The 23,307-nt window shown below is 42.8% G+C and overlaps 1 protein-coding gene across 3 annotated transcripts; it reads left to right on the top strand.

Moving 5' to 3' along the window:
- Positions 1–1,817: 1,817 nt before the first annotated feature.
- Positions 1,818–23,090, top strand: zbtb7b (zinc finger and BTB domain containing 7B). 3 transcript variants are annotated; one of them, XM_072394141.1, is made up of 4 exons: positions 1,818–2,219; positions 3,924–4,018; positions 18,793–19,862; positions 20,002–23,090. In XM_072394141.1, exons 3-4 carry the CDS (start codon positions 18,799–18,801, stop codon positions 20,609–20,611), a joined length of 1,674 nt encoding a protein of 557 aa, XP_072250242.1. In that variant the 5' UTR covers positions 1,818–2,219; positions 3,924–4,018; positions 18,793–18,798; the 3' UTR covers positions 20,612–23,090. The 3 variants fall into 3 exon arrangements, with proteins under 3 accessions (XP_072250242.1, XP_072250243.1, XP_072250241.1); XM_072394142.1 differs by lacking the exon at positions 1,818–2,219 and adding an exon at positions 2,303–2,446; XM_072394140.1 differs by lacking the exons at positions 1,818–2,219; positions 3,924–4,018 and adding an exon at positions 17,077–17,369.
- The last annotated feature ends 217 nt before the right edge of the window (positions 23,091–23,307 follow it).

Here is a 23,307-nt window from a genome sequence, read left to right as displayed (position 1 = left end):
ACACTCCTGTACTGACACTATGAATGCAGTGCATTGTTATATTGATGACAAAAACCCATTGTTACACAGATGGGTAAAAGAAAAGTCAGGCTCTGCTCTCATTAAAAAAAACTGGGTTGAGAAGCAGAAAATAACCTGCTGAGCAAACTTGAATCAAGGTACCTTCTGCAGCACTGGCTTCAAACCATGGAATGATAAATGAGCACTGTATGTGGGTAAAGCCCAGAATTATTGATAGTGATGTTGGAATTTCATGGCACTGGATTACCCATAACCCCCCAATGTAGTGTTTTTAAAGTATTTTTGTCACACTTTAGTGCGTTGCTTCCAAACCTGGTTCTTTACTATTCGACTGGTGGGGATTTAAAAAGAATCAAATCCCAAAATATCAGTTTTTTCTTACTACCGTTTTTAGAAAACAGTGATGCGCTGATGGATCATGTAAAAATACATCAAACCAAGAGAAACCCTGCTGTCATACAGTAAACTGTAATCGGTATGCAGTTAAAATAACTTTTTCTGGATAAATGGTGGCATCACCGCCACTTTTTGCTTTACAGTTCAAAATTAAAGTTTTATTAACAAAACATATCATTTGTCAATAGATATTTCAATCCGTTACAACACTGGCATGTAATTTATGAGACTGTGTTACTTTTGATCCTTTAAGTACGTGCATATAGTGTACATGTCAAAGTATTCATGGATTATAGAAGTCTCTGAATAAGTAAAAAGAAGCATCACTTATGCAGAAGCAGCAGTCGTTTTTCTTCTTTATTTCCAGTCATGATCATACTGTAACCCCTGACTATCTAGCTACCTTTCTTTTTGTTGTTGGAAACTGTTGCTTTCACACAAAAGATAAGGTGCACTTATGATGCTCATGGAGTGTACTTTCTTATTTTGGTAGCTCAACCACAAAGCGAGCACAGATTTAAGGTTGAGGGGGGTGGTAATAGGTGGGCTGGCTGCCTTCACCGCAAAATTATATACCGACTTCCTGCACCCTCTCTACAAAAACCCACCAACACACTCACATACACACGCACTCGGAGCTACTGTAGACGAGGATGAGATTCAAGCTTTGAAAGAGCGAGGTGATTCCCATCCCATAACCACTTCAAACAGGAGACATAGGCCTGTGCTCTTCAAGATGAGGTTCTTCTGTGGGGGAATGATGCTGCTGTTTAGTGACATAAAACATGCACCTGACTTTTCTCTCTCTGGAAAAAAGAAGTGATCATGTTTGAGCTTCAGAAGAAGACTAAACCCAGTAGTCTGTATTTTTTTTTTCTTATCTGATTCACAAAAAACTCTTTAAAAAAAAAGTCCCTTTTGCTGTTGCCCTTTTGTCGCCACCACATTGGATGTGACACATCCTCTATGTAAGTTTCATTTATCACACTGGTTTCCGTTAAACTTCAATAATGTGCCAGCCTTCGTCCGGACAGAGTTTGGAGTCCGTTGACCACGTCTCCATCCGTGGTCACCTCCTTTCGGGAGGTATATTTCTGAGTCGTGAGGATAGGGTTGTGGTTGGTTCTACTTGGACAGAAAATGCGTTTGCATCTGACAGGTAAACCATAGGCAGATATTCCTCAATCCAGTGTGCTCTACCTACCTCTGTGCAGTGATGCCCAGAGGAGAGCGGAGGGGGAGGAGCGGGGTCTCCAAATCTACCCATCTTCCTCCTCTCTGCGCCGCCAAAGGCGCGACAGACACCGCTGACGGCCTATCGGGCCTCAGTCGGACCCCGTCCGTCATCCCCCCTCCCTCCTGCGTGTGCCCTGCCCACCCCGGCGGTCTCCTATCCAGCCTGCCAGAGCCAATCCGCGACTGGGTGTAAGTAGGGCAAGCCGCTTCCTGGTTCTCAGAAAGGAGGAGCTGGGAGCCGGAGTGGGCGAGCGGAGGCAGTACACGGGGGGTCAGAGCAGCCCAGAGAGCCGGCGGTCTGCATGGAGCGGAGATCTCTGGACCAACAGCAGAAACGCACGACTTGGTAAAGACTAAACCCCCGGTGTGTCGAGCCGTGGACGACTGGAACGGTGATCCCCCCCCACACACACACATACCGAAGAAGACGTCAAGAGCTGGGTGGATAAAAAAAGAAATTTAAGAAGTAGAAAAAGTCGGCAGGGTGGGACGGAATAATCCAGGAAGTGCGGAGGCTGGTCAGGTGGGAGGCGACGAGTCGGGGCAGGTGACACACCGGCACTCAGGTAACTGCTTCACCTGCCTGCTCTCAAAATGACAGAAACTAGTTCATCCCGATAGGTTCAAAGGGTGTTTAAGCAACACTTCTGTTTGGCGTGACAGCACCGGCTTGTTTCAACCTCTTGTCTCCCCTCCTCCCTCCTTCCCGGTTCTGATCAGGGTCACGGGAGGACTATCCACGTCATGGGTATTTGGTAACTCCCGTTGACGTTTATTCAGCGCGTTTCGGCGGGTAAAAGCTCTAAATAAAACAAGCTCTGCGCTTAATTTCTCCCTTTCTCGTCCTTTTTGGATGCAGGTACTGCAGCCGCTGCTCGATATTTACGTCTGTGTGCGCGTAGCGTCCAGGTGAGCGCGCGCGACAGGGAAAGAGCGGGGTTGGCGGGTACATTTCTGGAGACTGGGCTGCTAATTATAGCCGAGAACACCGGCTGACATCCAAAACCTAACCTGCTCTCACGCACATCACCTGCCCCAGCGCGGCTCGTGCACGCGCAGTCCAGTGGATCTGCTGGATTTAGCCTCTTGCACCTAAATGATCTCCCTTCAGTGGTCTGTTAATCATCATTATCATCATCATCCTCCCCAGGGCGCACCCAGTGTTTTATTTTAATCCTGACCCAATCCTGTGTTACAATGGGATGGCGCTCAGGCTGTAATGTTAGGTTAAGGCTTCTGCCTGCATCATGGGTGGGGAGGGCTGTCAAGCCAGTGGGCTCGTGGGTGTGTGTCATTACAGAGGTAGATGTCTTGCTGACTCGCCCCTCTGACAGACCGGCCAAACGAGCTCAACTGGCTTGGGTTTGGTTTCCCGTCTCAGCCACAGCTTGTTTGGTTAAATGTTTAGGCGTATGTGCACGTTCAGGTTTTTAGGCTCACCTCTCTGCCTGTAAGGGGCCTGCGTGAGAAGCTGGGAAACCATCGATACGGCCTCCAGTTGTGCGTAAACTTGTGACTGAAGGGTGGACAAGTTTCAAGAGGAGAAACATTTTTTGTTTTGTCTTTGTGTATCGGCAACAGTCATCACGTGGCTGGGCCTTTCCTCCCTCAGCATCGGATGGTTCTGTTCAACTACAAGAACCATCAGGGTTTTGAAAAGAGGTCTTAGTGCCAGCTCTGTTTGCCCTAACTTTGTGTGTAACATAATTAGACAGCTGTGTTTCATCCCAGGCTGCTGCTGTCCTGACCTGACCTGACCTGACCTCCATCATACGCTGCCATCTGCAGGCCTGCTTCTTGTAGCTGATATCTGTCTTTCTTTGAATCTTAATTGTGTGTTTATTCTGAATCTGCAGATGCATGAATGTTTTCTTTTACTTGTGTACATGGTCTGAATGTTTCTTGGAGAACTATGGATGTCAGAAAAATCTCCTGTGTGAGCTTTCCTAATGTTACTTTCTGTTGGAGAGCTTCTTTTCTGAAGAAGTTAAAGTAGGAAGCAGCAGGTTTCTGTTGGTGCTTCTTTTTTTTTCTATTCATTTACGAGACAAATCCCCCCCCCCCCCAGATAAGGGTGACACATCATATGACAGCGTGTGGGTGTGTGTTTCTCCCCGTGCACTGTTGCTAACTTTAACATATTTTACAAACAAAAATGAAACGAGTTAGTCAGACGTGGGTGATTTCCTGATATCAGTTCATTTACTGTGTGGGAATCTCAACTTGGATTCATATGAATTGAATTGAACTTGCTTTCTTTTTCCCCTCAGGTTTGGTACTTCTGACCACTGATTAAAGGACCAAAGAGGGGAGGACGAGGGACGGACTGCAGGCACCCATCATCTCCTGGGTTTATGGACTGGAGGTAGGCTTCGTATACCTTTTTATAATATATAAAAACACCTTCGTCATCAGTCTCTCTGTCTTTTTGTTACTCTCTGATAGGCACTTTGTCCTGTCAAATGATCAAAGCCTCTTGATGTATAGGGACACAGCTGATGGGAAATGTTTTTAGGGTGTGTGTTTGACGGAAGTTTTATTTTTTTATTTTTTTGTAAAAATACATCTATAATGTTCGAAGGTTGTTTCATGTGATTTTTGCCCTTAAATCAAACTTCCGTCTCCCGGTATGTGCTTGCTAACACTGACCATCTTGTGTTTGTATCAAGACAGAGCATATATATGTTACCATTCTTATACCTCAACTTATAGGCGAGTCCTTACACTTCCCTCAACATGTTTCTGCTTCGAGATGTTTGACTTAACTGTACTCAAATACTTATCTTGGAGGAATAATTCTTAATGCTAAATTTTGATGACTTTAGAGATTTAAACAATGGTAGGAGAGACACTTTAAAGAGCCCACATTGTGTAATTTTCTGCATGTATTGTGTATAACTCTTATTTTATTAGCTATATGTTTAGCTGAACGATCTGTTGCTATTTCGCTTCTGAAACGCTGGTTTTGGCTCCCGTCTCTTTAAGGCCCACCTCCCGAAAAGCCCGGTCTGGTTTTATTGTTCAGGTTATTGATAGGAAATAAGGAAGTGCGAGGCAGCTGTTCATTCTCTGTTTTAAGGGTACCAAACCAAATGTGCTACATGACGATGTGGATAAGTAACGCAAGAACAAGCCTGGACTACAAATGAGGTGTATCCGGCAGTAGAGGCACAGTGTCTTCTCTGTGAGACAAAAATTCACACAGGTGTGGGCTTTGGGCTTTGTAACCTTGCAGACTTGCGTCCTATCAAAGAGAAGCGAGGCTGCCACACACTGAAGCTTCCATCAGCTGTTGCAATTAACAGCAAATATACTCAGAGTGCACCCATTGGTCAAACCCCAGTCTGTTCAGCACCTCCTGTTAAACGTAGAAACATACTGAACTCTGACTTTTTATCTGCCTTTTACTGTAATCATCATGCTATGGGTACACTCGAATTTAGCGGCTGCTGATTTGACCTGGGGCTGCACCTTGGTGTGGTGGTTAGCACCGTCGCCTCTCCACAAAAGAGGTTCCCGGTTTCAGTGTCAGCTGGGACTTTCTGTGTGGAGTTTTCATGTTCTTCCTGTGCATGTGTGGATCCTCTGTGAGGGCAATCCTGCTTCCTCCCACAGTCTGAGAACAGGCATGCTACACTAGTTGGTGATTCCAAGTTGACCAAGTGATTTTGCTTTGTCTCTGTGTGGCCCTGTGATGGACCTGCGAGCTGTTCAGGGTGTTCCCTGCCTCTTGTCTGATGGCGGCTGGGATTGGCTCCAGCTCCCCCCCCACGACCCTGATTTGAAAAAAAACAGGTGTGGGGAAATGAATGGATAAATAAATTAACCAAGTAAATGTGGCAGCAGACCAGAAAGTTCAGCGAGTGGCAGAATGAGCGACGAGCTGCACAGCAGCTGTTAAGGATGTAAATGTTAAAAAGAATAGATGAAAATATGGGCAAATGTTTTGACCGCTCCTCGAGTTGACCGACCAATGGTAATTAAATGTAGGAGGTTGTTAGAGAGGGACATTAAGCTTTCAATTGGAGACAATGTTGCATACTTGTGGCACAAGCTATTGAAAGCATGCATGGTGTTAACTCACAAAAGTTTGAGATAGAAGTTCCAAACCATCCAGCCGAGTCACGTTCGCAGCCATGACTATGCTGTGAATGTTGGGCACAGATCTTTTAATACTGATATCCAAAAGCTGCGCCTGCCACATGAATATGTAAGCTTGATGGTATGTTAATCTGCTCAGCCTGCAGGTGCATAAATTGACCATAAATTAACATTTTCTGCACATTCAAACGACAGCAAAGAAACGGCAACATCAAGTGTTTTCCACCTAGTTGGTCTTTGTGAAAATAGTCATCATTCGAGTTTAAACGCACTCCAGATGAATTGGATAACAATACACTCATTAAAAACTGGATACATTCATTGCTTAAACAACCATAAACCTGTTTTAGCTTCCATTCAAGTAGGGCGTCATGCACATATTCTCACAGAAGAACAACTTAAGTAGATTTAATAATAACAATCTGAGATAAATTTACAGAGCTATTCACATAAATGGTCACAGTTTCTTAGAATAGAGCTTGTCTAATTTACCAGATATCAGTCGTGTAGATCTGCTTTATTAAGGCTGTCACAAATTCTTTGCTCCTCTGACTCAGTTTACACCACAAACACATTGTGGGGGTCAAACCTCAGTAAACACTGGTCTTTACAGAGTGGGAGGAGCCTCGTGAAGACATCCCCATCCTTGGAACAAAATATGAGCTGAATAAAGTGGTCAAGCAGTTGAATATTTTATAGGCAACCTGGAAGTTAACTCCTCTGTGGTTTGTTAGCTGCAGACTCTCCATAACTCCAACTGGCCTTTTAAGACGGCTCAGCAACAATGCCAAAACTAAACTCTTGTGTTTGAAGCAGAATGTTGACATCCATAGGGGTTTTTGTTAGATGATAAACACAAAGATGCTTTTGAAGAGCTTTAAAACCATGTTGACAGTGTTACAGCAGTGATAGATTGAGCAGAACACATATTGTTAAAGGCTCATTGAGCTTTTGGCTCAATTTTTAAAGTTAAGCAAATTCAAATGAAACTGGCTCATTTCTACAAGTGGAAATACCATGAAAATGATGAACCCAAAGCCTAATAATTTAATTTTAGGCACGTAATAACATGAGGTATCGCATATAGGATTTTATTTACTGGTGTATTTTAAGCTACAGAAGATAAAAAATGTTGATCAGAAAGTTTTCAGAAAGCATAAAAGGGATGGAAGTGTTTGATATCTCTTCATTTAGCATGTCTTCAATCCGCTGAGAATACTGAACCCCGACACTAAAGTCTTACAGAAACGGCTTTAAACATTTGATCATTGATGTTGATAACGTTTACTAATGTGATGAAGTTGGATTCTCCCCACAAACCTGATGAAAATCTGAGATCTGAGGAGCATTTCCAGCCACATTTATTGTGCGTTTTCCAGCATCTCAGCAGAACCCAACATGCAAATACCGTAATAACGTTCTAATCACATTTTTAAAACGTCTTCCTTTCTGGTTGCTTATAGATGCAACAAAGAGCTCAATTTTAAGTGTGTCATGCGATACAAAACCACGAGGACCCAAACTGACATATAAATGATTCTGAAACTAATGCTAATGTACAGGCTTGTCTTTGAATGAGGTTTTAAACGTAGTAATATGTGGATATATGCACTCTGTCTGTGACTCGGATGTGTTTGCAAGTCTGTGGTGGGCAAACTGCTGGTGTGACAAATCATGTGACTGTGGCTTTGCCGGACCGGTGACTGCCATGTGTCCATGAACTGGTGGGTAGAGGGAAGTGACATTGAGTGGTCTGTCAGGCGAGGAACACACACACACACACACACACACATACACACATACATACATGCATGCATGCACACTGTTCCAGGAAATGCTTTAATCAGGGCATGTGAGCCCATACAAATTCCCCCTTTTCAGACATGGGTCTTTCAGTTTCATACAAACCGAGTAAGTGGGAGGAAGGTGGGGAGAAAGCGAGAGAACGGGGGAGGCTGAACGGGAGTTGAAAAAGTAAAGTTGTTTTTTTTACTTGCCCTAATATTTGAAGGTGTATCACCCTTTTTCTTGTCGTCTTCGCTCCCACGAAACATTATTCCAAGAAAATCTGACTAAGATTTATGCAGAAATAAGGAAGAATTACATCTCAGTCGTCTGACTGGTGCACCATCTTATGTAGAAGGGTCATCATGGCTCATATGGGGGTTTAATGAAATGTCACCTTTTCTTTTAAACTACCAATAACTGAGCACATCTGTTTTGTGACAGCAGGTTTTTTTTTTTTTTTTTAAAAAAGCCCTTTTTAGATCAAAATCAAGCATTGACTTCTGAACAAACTGCACATTTTCACCATGTATGTCGGTTGTTTCTCCACACTGAAGCAGTAATGGCTCAGTGATGACTACACATAGTCCGTAATCTAGTCTGCCACTACAGTTGAGTCTTGCCCCCACTCGTTGTGTCAATAGAGGAAGTTATGTATCTGCCATTTCCTCTTTTCAGTCATGAGTTTCTGTAGCATTTGACAGCCCTTCCTTGCTCTCGACCACCAGCCTCACAGCCCACGCCACCCCGGCGTTAACCAATCAACAGGTGGCCGTGGCTCTTCTTCTTGTAAAGAGTCCAAAAAAGAAGAAGAAGACGAAAAAAAAAAAAAAAAAGGTTAAAGGGTGAAGGAGTGACAGTGATTCAGCTCTTCGAGTAACAGTGCAATTGTTTCTGTACACAGTGAGCAGGCGGTTATCATAAATAGGTACAGTGAGACAACACTTCAGGGAAAGTGAGAATAAACACCCAAACATGAGCAGACGAAGGGAGTCATCGCTGCTGAAAGTGACCCCTTTCAAGTGTGTCGTTCAAAGGGGAACTCCAGCTGCAGATGGAGGCTTGTATTCCAAGAGGCTGCATGTCATCCCCTCTGGAAAAATAAAATCACCCTCATTAATATAAAATGACACGTATCTGACCAGTCCAACCTTGCTTGTAATATGTTACTTTTGGACCAAATTTTTTTAAGGTGCAGAATTCACATTTTCTGCTCAACATTTTTCTTATCCTAATATTCTGTCATTCGATACAACTTTAGCTCCCCCTCAATTCATTCTAATAGATTTAGTACGTAGAGTGAAAGTGGTCTCTTCTGCTTCTCATGCTGTTCAGCTGACTCTGTCCATCACATCTTTCTTTCTGTTTCCACCAACCGAGAAATGTTTGTCTTTCTGCCTAATCTTTCTCAAAGCTGTTTTTTTTTTTTTTGCTGTAATCTATTCATCTGTTCTAGTGTTCGACCATCTTTAGTGAGGACAGGAAGAGGAAACTGATCAGGATCAGTTAGTTTTGCGAAATTTCTTCGTGTGTTTTTTTTTTTTTCCAGCGCTTTTGCAATATCTTCCTTTTTTAAGGTGGGAGGACATTTGTGCGGGAGAAGAACAGATGTTGAGACAATCCCTGTGATTTGGCAACTTTAGATAATGGCCAATGCACTTAAATGCATGCAGTAATGCGGGTTATCATTACATGTGGAGGCTGAATAGCTTAGTTGAAAAAATTACTATTGATTTCTTGTTTCACATCTCGTTTTTCTTGGTTAAAGACATTTCTGCTCATGAAAGTACTCTCAACCCCATTTTCTAAAAAAAAAAAAAAGCGTGTTTGAAATGAAAATAAACAGAATTAAATTATTTGCAAATCATTTAAACCCCTTGTTTAATCGAAAAGAGTACAAAGACTATATATCGAACATTTATTTATTGAAGCTTATGCTCATATTGGAATTGGCCGTGTCTCAAAATATCTGACAAAGGGGCAACAAAATGTTTTTTTGTTATATTCACTTGCAAAAACAGTCCTCCAAAAGATACCAGATGCACACACAATAGTAAAGTGTTTACATCGTACTGCAAATACACTCCATTACCTTAACCCCCTCCTCTTCAAAACCACCCCACCTACACCAACACCCACGCTAACTAACTCTAGCGACACACAGTATTCAAGTCATTCATACACACAGTACTCGAGGGGGGAAAAAAAACACCTAAAAAAACCTTTTCGCTCATTTTCTGACGCTTATCATTTGAAGTTTTTTCAGTTCAGCTTTGAAATTGTTTTGCAGCCGCAGTTTGTGGTGTTGCAACATTTCACTGCACTGAACCGTGTTTTGCCCCAAAACTGATAAAAGGATTAAATCAGTGTTGTTTCCAGCGGTGCTGCAAAGGTTTTATTTTTCACTGACGTATTCAGTTGGACATTGTTCCCAAAAAAACAAAAAAACAGGAGGAGTTACACGAGCTCTCTGAGACAATTTACAATTATTTCAGCTGAAAGAGGGAATCTGCAGATATTCCTAGAATTTCCAGATATGTTTGTGTGTGAGAGCGATTCTGATGCTTTCCATCAGAATTTGTAAATTGCACGACTACTGGCTAGTCAATATGATCCAATTGTGAGTAGTTCTGATGACCTGGCTCTGCTGTGCACGTACCCAAGCCAAAAAAACCAACCGTCATAGGAAAAAAAACAGTGTGCAAAATTAATCAACAATTTCATTTACATTAAAAAAAAAGAACAATAAACCAATTTGTATTAAAATAAATGTAAATAATAACCAAAGTGTTTGTTTTAACATATTCTGTTGTTGGAAGTATTCTTCATGCTTTCTTTTTTCCATCATTTTAGTTTGAAAATAAACCAAAGCTGATGGAATCGAGACTCACTGGACGACTCTGAAGTTCAAAGAGGTTCTTACTGTTCTTCCAGCTACTTAAGAATCAGTTTGTGTTGTTGGCTGAAATCTGCTTCGCAAATGCTTTGGTTCTGATGAACGGCAGCCATGGGTGGCTGACCCAGTCAGTGTTGATCTGCCCTGTCTCCCAGTCTTGGGCACTAAATTCGATCTTTGAAGGAAATGTAAGCTACCTCACATGAAACATACCAGATCTCTATCAGGAGAAGTTGGGACCAGGAATCAAACCACTAATCTCACAGCTTGGGGTGAGATGCACAAAAAAAAAACACTGAAATGACCTGAAGTGTCCTAAGACCTGCTATGATTCACAAAGCATCTCCTCTCGGTTAGGGATGCAGAGAGAAATGATCTGGTACTTCAGCTCACCTCTCTCATGGTAATCGAGGACAAACTTTATATTGGCAGAAACAAGCAAACTTGGGCTTTGGACTAGCAGTTCTAGCAGTTTTGTTTTAGCTGGCGTGTTCGAGAGGATGCCAATCACTGATCTCGTGATCTGGGGCAGTAAATTTATCATGTCGACGTTAAGCGCAGATGTCAAGCAGTCTGAGATTGGTCTCGCCTGTACTTGATGTTAAAATATATTCTGTCAAACAATCTTTAGAAAATGGTGCCATTAAGACGTGTAAACTAATAATTTAGTTTAATTTCTTTGTAAATGTGTTGACAAAGGAAGTTTGGATTTAAAACTTAGTTTCTTGTTGCATTTCTTCACAATTACACCTACACAGCTCGCTGGTTTACACCACGGACCGGCATGCTGAAACACCCCGCTGAGTGACAGCAAGTATACTTTTAAATGACTGCACGTTTGACTGCGAAGAGGCTTAATTGTTCTTCTGTTGGTTTTCTTTTTGTGTGTGTGTTCATACAACAGCGTATGTTGGACTCCATCTTTATAGATTCAGATAATCTCGCCAGATGTAAAAGCCACATGTAAGGAAAAAATCGAGTCACTCTTCTGCTCTTGCATATTAATTGACGCAGGGTGCGGTGTGTAGTTCGCCCACACACACCTTGATGCTCCAGTGTTCACACACACACACACACACACACACAGCTGTGGAGTGCCGGGGGAAGAAACTGCTGACCAGATAAGGAGCTAAGAGAGGGGGAGAGTAAAGTGTGAAACCACTCCGTCAGCATGCCTTCTCTTTCACATCTGTGTGTGTGTGTTCTCCATCTTACGGTGAAACTCCCTTTTGGTGATGCTAATGATAGAGATGGCTGCTACCACAGCTCTCCGTCAGACATCTGCACACACTCGCACACAAACATATACACCTGCAAGGACTCTTGCTACTTCCTGTGGCTGCGTGCATGTGTTCACCTCCTGCTCGATTGCTGTTTATCTCCCAGCCGTCATGTCACGGCTCCTCTCCCTCCCCTCTCTCCGTCTCCCCCTTCCCCTCCCCTTGTAACTTAACTCTGTCGACTCTTGTTTCATGTCTCGTCGCTAACACAGATTGTTCGAGGCTGGGACTAGATTTTCCTGTCTTAGCCTCCCCTCTTCTTCGCTTTATCTTTCAGAGTATCTCGACACCCACTCCCTGTTCTCTCACTCACTCTCATGTGTTTCTCCTCCCCCATACTCTCCCTATTTTTGTGTGATTTCTAAGAACATGTGTGTTTTTAGCAAACACTCCTCCCCTGTGTTCCTTTTACCGTTGTCTCTTTTCAAATCTCAGACTATTTTCCTCTTTCCAACCTCAGATTGATTTCCTTTCGTGCTACTGTTCCTTCTGTCTTTCAACGTGGCAAACAAGCAGAAATATGAGACTTTACGTTGATCTCAAGAAAGACAAGTGCGAAAATGTGTTTTGATTTCTATAGGTAAATCACTTAGGTGCTGGGAGGGTTGCCTAAACTAAAAAAAGAGTTGTTCTTTTAACCTTAATGTGTAATTTCAGCATTCCTCCCCACTGATGTATGTTTGAGGTAAACTTCCTTTTGAGAATATTGCCATGAAACTAACAGGATGTGTTCTATTTATATCCGTCAAAATATGAAATATGATTTTGAGTAGCATACAAGTCATTAAAAAAAATCTATTTTAGCAATTTTACAGATTTTATCTGTAAAAACAATCAAATTATGACTTTTTTTTTCTCCTAAAGTTTGAATATATCGCTGGCAAATTAAATTCAGCCTCACTGAAGCCCATTATGATGTTAAGAAAAGACCCTGCAGAAGGAAAAAAATCTGTTTTTAATTTTCAAAGTTAAGAAGAAGAATGTACTAACTGGCAGAATTTTGAGCCCTCCCAGACCAGAGTGTTTAGCTAGAAGATATTGTCTGAGTTGAGGTACAGGCACATAACAAAATAATAATGAAGTTGCAAGGATTTCCCTTTGGAAAATTTGCTCTCAAAAGCCTTATACAGTATATATGTCCTAACAATATCGTCTGCGTGATCGTTTTTAAGGTATTTACCAGGAATTTTGGATGTTGTCAGTGTCCGAAAAAGATTTTATCTGGAAAAGAAACCATTGCTTACGTTAACTTCTGGATAGAAGATGGTTGGTATTAAGAGCTATAGCATAAATGTGCACCCAAATGTCTTGCCCCATGTGCGGATAAGCTGATAATCCTACAGCAGATCCACATTGGTGACCAGGTCTGGCATGCAAACTGCTGCTGCAGCTCACAGAGGAGCGTTGTGGTGTGGGAGGGCGAGGGGATAAGGGCCTCTGCTCTGCCAACCAAATGAATAATGTAATGTGTTTCTGGAACTAAGACCACACTACGCGCATGCGTCACACTTTACACACCATAATGCTTCACTTACAGTAAAGACAGGAGGAGGGGTTGGTTGCAGGGGCTTTCTTGAATTAAAAAAAGAGACAAAAAAAAGAACTTGTGCTGAGTAACGTAATGTTAGTGGACTTCTCCTTTTTTTTTTTTTTTTTTAAATCCATCCCCAGTACTGTCATTGCAGTCATTTTAATTATCACAGTGCTGTCTTGTCATGTCTTGTCTTTGACTAATTCAAATGGCAATTCAAATTCTCCCTGGTTGCGTCTGTTTTTATATCTCCTGGTGGGATGCAAATGTGCAGTCCAGAGGGAGCTGTTGGGACTCACATCAGGTGGGGTGCGTGTTTTATCACCCAGCAGAGATGAGCTGTTGCATTATTAGATGATCTGCATGTGTCAGTTCAGTTTCTAGATGGTATGCAAGTGTGGTTTCTGACACTATCGTAGCCTAAATGCGATGGTTTTGCTGGTAGAATGCTTTGTTAGAGTGCTACGCTGGGGTGAGAGGAGCAGTGGCTTTGGTTTGGCAGACTTATGTGCTCTCATCATCTCTTCTCATCCCCCGTTTCCTCCTCCCCATCTCTTCCTCAGAGAAGGTGTCCCAGCACTCCACTCCCTACCCCAAATAAGTGAGGTGTAAAGAGGGTCTGGTTGTTGTTCTTACGCACTGAAATCTGTCACACAGAGAAGAAAAAGTGGTGTAAGGAAGACGAGTGTGTGGAGGAGAAACGGTATGAGCTTGAGTCTTACTTTCCATGTGCTTGGTGAATTTGCTGTTTTTTGGGGAAGTTTGCTGTTTACTTATGTTGTGGTTAACGATACCATTTCAGTGCTGACTTTTATCTGTCTGAAAAGAACGTGTTAATGCGTCTGAGTTTAATTTAAAGTAGCGAATGAACACCAATGTAACTTAATTTGTCACCATTTGTCAGTAATCGATATGTTTTATGATGTAAAAGAGCTGCTACAGCACATTTAACTTCTGCTAAATTTTGTCAAGTGTTCTTTCATATATTACCACTACTCAATAATTGGCATTCAGTTTCACTTCTGTAGTGTGAGTGTAATAATATTCTTGTCTTTCAGCCGTTTAAGTCATACTTAAAACGCTTTCACAACCAACCATACATGCACACATTAATCAACACATACGCACCCGTATATGACACATATTATATTCTTATATATACATATATATGTGTAATGCACACATGAGCAGGCACTTTGGAAAACATCTGACATCAGAACTTGTAAGAGCATTTCTCCTTCTTCTTCTCAGCCACAGTTTTGTGTCAATGGTATAAAGTCATATTTTCCCCCTTAGTGCTGGAGCCTGATATAATTGAGGTGGACTGGGAAAACTTACAGCCTTTAACGGAAAATAGGAGCCATAAAAATAAAACTAACAGTCGTAGTTCCAGTCAACACACTCGTGTGGTGTGTGTGCAGTGAGGTTTCAATATATAGACGATGAATACTACAGCATGCTTTTATGCTGCAGAATGAATCTTTGTGTGCATATTTGGTCGATCCTGCAGTGTCATTTTTGTGGCCTCCACACAAGTTTGCTACTTTTTTTTTCTTGTAGGAGCTGCACTGAATCACGGTCAGTAATGGTGCTTTTAAGTTTCCATTTCCTCCCGAGCAACGTAAATCCACGGCAGATTTGCCTCTAAAACGTGTCGGAGTTTTTTAGTTTTTCTTTTTTTTTCTTCTTTATGGCTCGGCCTTACAACACGGTGTCAGTTTGAGGCCGTCGTGGCTGTCGTAGATGACAACAACACTATTTGAAATGTTCAAAACGGTATCAGCGTTTTATCTTTGAAGGTAACAGAAGAAAAAAAATCTTTGTTGTTAAAAAGAGAGGAAGAGAGTGCGCATAATGAAAGCAAGGGATGAGGAAACCGTAGAGTTGCAGAGGTGATTAATGCCTCCACCGTCGACAAAGGAGTGGGAGGTGAGAGCAAAAAACAAAGAAAGAGATGAGAGATTATTGTTGAAAAGATAACATCTTTACAATTAATGCAACTTACACTACTGACGGCAAGTATTTGTTTTTTTTCTGTTGCCGGCAGATTAAAACTCATCAACAGCCAGATAAATACAAACGGTGATGTCAGTTATTGAGCTTCAAAGCACTCAGGCCTGTCAACATGAATGAAATAAGAATGACTCTCATTAGAATTCATTAGAATAGCTGCTTTTGGACATCATTTTGTCTGCGAACAGAGCGTGTTTGTGGTGTCTTACTGAGGGGTGTAACATTAGCTACAATGTGTTGCAAGATTCAGCAACTTATGTAGACATGTCCTTGGTAAGCAAAGAAAAACAGAAACAAAGTGCCGAGGAAGGAGAAGGGGATATGCACTGTGTGTGCGGTTGTGCATGTCATGATGTGTCAGTATTAAGTGACTCACAGACAGATAGAAAAATTGGTGGGAATCATTGCCGTTTCTTTTCAATCTTATTATTTTCCGAAGACGTCTGTGTTCTAAGGAATATGCCTAAAATAACAAGCTTAAACCACCAACCACCCATGATGCCTTTCTTTTTTCTTTTTTTCTTTTTTTTTCTCTCCCCTGGGCCGGAAACTTAATGTGCGTTGTTGTGTGCTCCTCCTAAAAGCCCTTTGTGTCTCACTTTTTTTTTTTTTCACTACTTCAGTATCTGCTTTTTGGATTTTTTTTTGTAGCTTTTCACTTGTTTTGGAGCATTTCACAATGTTCCATCCCGTGTTGTCTATTTCTGCACATGATATGGTTGTGTTTTAAAAGGGATTACCAGTAATAGTCATCCTCGTTCTGGTCTGTTATCTTGTCTACATACAACGAGACACAATGTACACTTGCAAGGTCGAAACGTCCGATTACACTTTGCAGCACAGATCCACTTGGATTCTGTTCCGCTTCTTTCCGGCGTTATTGTGCATTTCTATTATGTGTGGCTGAAGCAAATTGTTGTTATTGTTATTTAGATTATTGATTACTCGAGAGATTGTCTTCTAAAAGAGTCATTTGTTGATAACATGTAAAAAGTAATGGTGGAGAAACCCATCGCAACTTTTTATGGACAAAGTAACCTCCACAAATGAAGCCCAAAGATACTGTTTGCAATGATAAGAGTGAGAGAGACAGCTAATCTTCACATATGACGACCTAAGGATGTTAGACTAGCTAAATCATTTACGCATTCTGAGAACAGTCGCTCTGCTATAGTGGTGATGATAAAAAGGGGAAAACTTAACCTTGTGACTTTTCTGCATCAGCGGTTGCCTCAACACACGTCGTCCCTGTTGCCTCAGTTTGAAGAGATGACTCTTGTGTAAATGCTCTGGCTTGAAAAATCTTAGTAAATATTTGTTACAGAGGCTGTGGTGTTGTTTTATGACAAGCACATGTTCAGCATGCTTTCAAAGGAAGAGCTTTCTGCACCAGTTTGTCTCAGAGGTGTGGTGTAATATGATTTAGCTCTCATATTGCACCTACCTGAATGTTTGATTTGAGGTATAATATGACTCATAAGGCCAATATGATTTTTGTTCTTACATGGTTCTTCAACTCTGACATTCTTTGAGTTGACTAAAAATAAGTTCTTTCTAATGTGCTTGGGTTTGCATACTCTGGGTTCCTTCCTGCTCAGCCAGCTGAACTTGAGCTTGAAGGTTATTTCATCCTCATCACCAACAGTCATGCTCCAACGTTGTCGAGCTGCCATCCAACGCCCTGTTGACCCCACGTCTGAGGACGACGAGGAGATGGTGTTTATCGGAAAGTGCTCGGAAAATGGGCCGTTAAGTTTTGGAGAGAGGGGGCGCGTAGGCGACCTGGGGGGGGAGGGGTATCTCTGAATCTCTCTTCGTCACCGTGCACCCTCTTTTGATACAACAGGAAGGAGAGTGAGTGGCAGAATGTGCGAGAGAGGTAGACATCCCCAAGGATGAACGCTTAACGCCGACTTCTGACTGAGGAGATCAGACCTTCAACTTCCACATCTAAGGGGAGAAGGAAATAGGAAAGAAGAGGTGGTTTTTGAAAGACGGCGAGAGGGAAAGTGAAGGAGAAGACTTGCAAAGAGCGAAAAAAATGGATGCCACGCGACAGTCGCTGCCTCGTCTCCAGCTGACTGTGCCCATGCCTATAAAGACTGGGAAGGTAGGGTTGACATTTTTTGGCTCACCTTTGGATGAGAGGCAGTACCCAGAAGGAAAAAAAAACCTGACATGTCTTTGAGGAAGGGAAAGGATTAAAAAGTTGAACCAAAAGTATTCATTGAGAACAATTATTTGATTGTTTTACTTCTTCATCGTATGGGTGGAGTTCATGTGTGTCTTATAGGCTGTAGTCATGTTCATCGCGTAACAGGTTAAATCGAACAATGGTGGGTGGGGGGAGCCACGGTTTTGCACGCAGTGTGTGTGTGTGTGTGCATGTGTTTTGTACAAGTGTCTGTGTGTGTATAATAGGGTGTGTTTTGGAGCAGGTTAGTCAGGTGGATGTGCCGTTGTTGTGCAGAGCCCTCTGGGCACTGTGTGAACGCTGTTATTGGATGACCAGGGGGGCTGCCAGTTGCTATGGGAGGGAAATGAAGAGCAGGGAGGGGGGGGGGGGGGGGGGGGGGGGGGGGGGGGGGGGGGGGATGTGGAGGGTGAGTTGTTTGTGGAAAATCTGGTCTGCTCAGGTGTGTCAGAGATATTGTCGACCGGGTATAGTGGGGACAGGGTGAGGTGCGAGCTGAAGGATCCAAAGAAGGAAGTTTTTAGTCTTATTAATACCAGGCCTCTCGGAAAGAAAGTTAATGGACTTGCTTGGCTTTTTGATCACTCGTGGTGCCTATTGGAAAAACTGCCGTGTAAAGTTCTTTGTTCGATTATTTATTTTTTTATTTTTTTTTAAAAGAAAGAAAAGCTGAGAGACTGATGCACAGTTCTACAATTTCTTCTCTTTCTGCTTTTTCCTTCATTTTTTCACTGGTACTCCCCCTTTCACTCACTCTAGTCTGTCACCCCCACGTCCCGTGCTTGCTTTTCTTCCTTCTCTTCCTTCTAGATCAGTCCCTCGGTTCTTCCCCAGGTATTTTAATCGATCGGCTAATGCTATAAAGGTTTCACACGAATTAACCTACTGCCCCTTGACCACGACACCTACAGAGTGTTGCATAACACTTTCTTTTCCACTTCGCCGTGATCAGGCTTTTGGTTTTATATCTCCCTGCCTCAACGATAATTTCTACATTGTCTTGCTTTTATATTTTGTTCCATCATCACATTTATTTTTATAATATTCTAACCCCCATCTCATTGGCTGAAACTGCCTTCGCCTGAGTCGCAAGCTGGAGGGGAACGAATGGGATGATCATGGGAGCAAGTTGTTGTTAAGCCTTGTTTAAACTGTTCCTCACATGAAGTACCTTCTGTCCGTCATGCAACTGAAGATTTGCTTTTGAAACAGTGTGCTCTCAGAAAGGTGTGCAGGGTAATGTCGTTTCTAGAAACTGCGACGACACAATGACAATATTGATCCTCATGTCATAGAAAAATGAAGCAAGCATGTCTAATCTTCGCTTTCTGTCGTGTAGGTGGCAATGTCTCCAGGAGAGGACGGTCTGATTGGGATCCCCTTCCCGGAGCATAGCAACGAGCTCTTGTCCCACCTCAATGATCAAAGGAGGAAAGGACTCCTGTGTGACCTCACCCTTACCTCTCATGGGGCTCGCTACCCAACACACCGCTCTGTCATGGCTGCCGTCAGTCTCTACTTCCGCCGGTTGTTTGGAGCAGAGGAAGGGGGCGGCGAGGGCGGAGGAGGGTTCAGCGTCTGCCAGCTGGACTGCGTTGCACCCGATGCCTTGGACGCCCTGCTGGATTTCGCCTACACTGCCACGCTGACCATCCCCAGCTCTGGGATGAGAGATGTGCTGCGAGGAGCTCAGCTTCTGGGAATCCAGTGTGTGGCTGATGCCTGCAGAGACATCCTTGGGGAGACAGCAGAGGCAGAGGGGGAGACGGCTGAGGAGCAAAGAGTCCAACAAGCAGCTAGTGAGAGGTTTGTGGAGAGTGCTGTAGTGAAAGGGTCCAGAAGAAAAACGGACAAAAAGAGGGTGAAAAAGATTGGGCCAGTTCACATCAACTCTTCACCTTTGAACCCACCGCCTGTCTCTCCTACCTCACACGCTTCACCTGCATCTGACAGCTTTCGCTCCCTGCCCTCTACTCAGCCTCCCAGCCCCGAATCAGAAGAGCTGCACCTCATATCCAGCCAGAACGGGGATCCCAGGGCAGTCCGAGAGCCAGGCAGAGGGGCCACACTAAATGGAGGGCTCCTTCACTGGCCCCAAGAGCGTCTCCGTATAGCCCACCCACCCCCCATCCAGTCCTTGAGTGAAAAGATGTCTGAAGAAGACGAGATGGAGGGTTTAGGCGATGATGTCACGCTGATGGGAAGCAGCTCCATACCTACCTCTGTAGCCGATCGAGGTGCAGCCTCTTCAGTAGCAGGAGGGGGAAGAAAGAGGAAGTCTCAGACCCCCCAGCAGTGTCCAGTCTGTCAGAAAATTATCCACGGAGCTGGAAAACTGCCACGGCACATGAGGACTCACACAGGAGAGAAACCGTTCCAGTGCCCTGACTGTGGCGTTCGTTTCACCCGGTACGAAAACATCCACTTGAAACGTGCACAAAGAATGATCTGTTTCAGTTTTAGTTGAACAGATTTTGCATCTATCAGCATTTTGTCTCATGTCACATGTCTTCTCTCTTCTGTTTTTTTTTTTCTTTCTTTGTTCTAGTAATGACAAGTTGAAGATCCACATGAGGAAACACACAGGTGAGCGCCCTTACCCCTGCCCCCACTGCCCTGCTCGGTTTCTCCATTCGTACGACCTAAAAAACCACCTGTCCCTGCACAGTGGGGCGCGGCCCTTTGAGTGCCCACTCTGCCACAAGGCCTTTGCCCGGGAGGACCACCTCCAGCGTCATCGCAAGGGTCACAGCTGCCTGGAGCTGCGTACACGCCGGCCCAGACGTGGGCCCGAGCTGCTGGAGGATGTACAAGGGGATGATGGCCGGAGGGAGCAGGCTTTACAGGCCCACTCATCCGTCTTCCACCCTCGCACGGTGCTGGAAGGCGGAGGCGGGTCCGGCGGTGGCCCGCCGCTTATTTTTGCAGGCGACATGGAGAGAGAGCGTTCTCTGGCCTTTCATGCTCTGGCCCAACTCAGGCCTCAGAGGCTGGCCACCTACCCCGAGCTTTTCCTGCGAGGGCTGGAGATGCGAGGAGGAAGGGAGACAGAGGGAGAAGATCCTGGGAGAACCCGCTCCCCGGCTCTGCAGCGCGACAGATGGGCAGATGAAGTGGAAGAGGAAATGGGAGAGGAGGAAGCAGAAGAAGGGGAATAGTGAACAGAGACTGTGTGTGTGTGTGTGGTAAAATATCCACAGTAAAAAATAATTATTCACTCAGGTGGCTGGACTAATGATCTGCTGCTCCCAGACAGAGAGCACTTAAGAAAAGAAACTTAATCATATAATTTGAAAATGGGAAAAAAAAAAAAAAAAAAGAGGAAAACGGGTCTTCTGAGATATTTAAAATGTCAAATGTTAGTCTTCTGCTTGTTGGCATTTTATTTAATTTGTCTTTTAAAAAAATTTTGTTTCCCGTTTGCAGTTTCATTTCGAGTATTTTAGGTTTGAGCTCTCTCCGATGCTTGGATTGCTTTTCTTGCTGATGTGTATCGAAATGTGTGGTCATCGGGATGCTTTTCACTATGCAAACTAAAATCCAGGGCTTCAGTATAGAGGGATGTTTGAAAATGTATATTTTTATTCAAACATGAGTTGATTCAGGTGCAATTTAGAGTTCATATCATCTATATCGTAAGAAGGTTTGTGTGTCCGCTGTCCTCTGGTGGTTATCAGTGGAAATGCAGTCTAATTAATCAAACTGGTTCTGTGCTTGTCAGCAATAATCTGAACCCTTTTTGTTAGTGCTTGAATCTTTGCTTTGTTTTGGTGCTTATACCAAAGATCGTTGTTCTCTTTGTTTGTTTTTTTTCTTAAACCAGGAGAGGAGAAAGGTGAATTGTAGCCAATGTTGGGTTTGACAAAGATTCCTCCCAACTGTTTTGATAGCCATGAGAGAGACTCTGTTTCCATATCTGTGTGTTTCAGAGCCGTAGAGCTCTGTGTTAAATGCCTGACCAAAAGAGACAAAGTCTGGGTCAATAAGTTGACGTTGATTAATGCTGAAGACAATTCTTCCTTTCGTTTTCCAGAAGCTGTGGACTTCAGTCTTCCATTGCACTCATTTGGCTTCTTTGTTTAGAAAAACAATCAAAACAGGGGCAGAAAGGTGAGATGATGTCCGAGACGACGTGCCCCCTTCTTTGTATTTATTTATTTATTGATATTTATTGTGGCTCTTCTGCTTTTGTAAGACAAAACCCAGGGATGAACACAGATCACAATCCACTTCTCATCCAAAAATTGCAAAAAGTTACTTGACGCCGAAGGTTTTTTGCTCCACATTTCCATACACCTTGAACACCTTCGTACAGGCTGATCGTCGTCTTTTGGCCACTCTTCCTCGAATGCATTCTTTGCACTTTTAACTCACCAGGTTCTGCAATAACAGAGGCACATTCCATACTTCTGACCAACTTCTGTAGCAAAAAGGGAACAGAGCAAAGAATTAAAGAGGGTTTGAAACCTTTCATGTAGCTGTAACACAAAATGACTTTTCAGCATGCTTTTCTGTTGTGAACTCCTCACAAATAGTACTGTATCACATGTTATTGCATGGCAGTTCTTATAGATCGGCCACCGCTGTGACTAAAGGGGCCATTATCTTATGAGTTTTATCCATTGCTGACCAAAAAAAACCGTTCTGATCTTCTGTTGCTTTCCGTGGCCCTGTAGGGGGTCGTAATGCAACCATTAATGGCTTTAAATGACAGCAGTTGTGTTGGTTGTTTCCAATCCTCTTGAAATCCATGTAGCAGACTTACTGGTCTGGCCTTTTGTGCACTATCCGCTCTCTGTTGTTTCTTTTTTTTTTTTTTTATTTGCACTATGACATTTGAGAGCTTTGGGCTTTTTCTTTTTCTCGTTTTGTTTTGTCTGACCTTCAATATCTTGTCCATTCTCTTACTCGGTACGATTTAAATTGTGATCGAAATAGTACTTCTGTAAAACTCTCATACATAACCTTCCTACTGCATATTAGTACAGAGTTATAGCAAAATATATATCTATATATAGATATAGATAGATACATATATCTATATCTATATATATCTATATCTATAGATATATATATGGGGATGAAGTTGCCTTAGTCGTTTTTTGTGCTGCAACTATTCTCAGGAAATCTTGAGCAATGCACTAAGTGATTATACAAAATGTAAAATGGGAAGAAACTGGTGCTGTAGGGCGACTGACACTCTTCATGCAAGTGTAATGCCAGTAGTTTCAAAATATTAGATTTTATAGATTTTGTACTGTAAAAAATAAACGAAGCAAACCTATGTGTAAATAATAGTTATGAAAGTAAACTACTGGCCTTGCTGGAACCTGTCTTACTGGAAAGGCAGTACGACAGTTGGTCCTGCGCATGAAGGGTGTTGTTACTCCCAGTCAGAACTTTGTGAATGAATGAATGACAGTTAACGGATGCCAGCTGTGAAGTGCGTCTTTCTATGTGAGCTGTTTGTTTTCTCGGCTTCGGTGAAGGGACTTGGGGGCGCGGTCTGAGTAGAGGTCGCGCTATCAGGGATACATTTTTGTCTTTCAGTTTTTAGAAGACCCTCTCAGAGATATGGATTAATTTCCCCATTATTTGTTTCAGTTGATGCAAAGAAAATAAAGATATATAAGCTTGCCTTCTTTTGCATTGTTTTACTGTTATTCTTTAAGGGCTTTAGTGGCCATTTTGAAGGTAAAAGTCCATTGAAAGCTTCCAGTATCTAGTAGTGTGGTGGAAAAATCAGTTAGGTTTTTAGAAACGTAATGGGGGTTGAGTTATGTCATTTTAATCATTACTGAATTAAAAAACTTGAATAGATTGAATCAGATAATGAAGTAAATTAATATTTCTA

Source organism: Leuresthes tenuis, unplaced genomic scaffold, assembly GCF_036924035.1.
Source record: "Leuresthes tenuis unplaced genomic scaffold, fLeuTen1.0.hap1 SCAF_10, whole genome shotgun sequence".
In the NCBI taxonomy this organism is placed as follows: domain Eukaryota; kingdom Metazoa; phylum Chordata; class Actinopteri; order Atheriniformes; family Atherinopsidae; genus Leuresthes; species Leuresthes tenuis.
This window is presented reverse-complemented; position numbering and strand designations above follow the sequence as displayed.

Excerpts from the sequence above, each read along its gene's own strand:
- zbtb7b (XM_072394140.1), top strand. The coding sequence starts at position 17,301 with ATGGATGCCACGCGACAGTCGCTGCCTCGTCTCCAGCTGACTGTGCCC. Across the intron at positions 17,370-18,792 it reads TGCCTATAAAGACTGGGAAG|GTGGCAATGTCTCCAGGAGA; the intron begins GTAGGGTTGACA and ends TCTGTCGTGTAG. Across the intron at positions 19,863-20,001 it reads TGTGGCGTTCGTTTCACCCG|TAATGACAAGTTGAAGATCC; the intron begins GTACGAAAACAT and ends TCTTTGTTCTAG.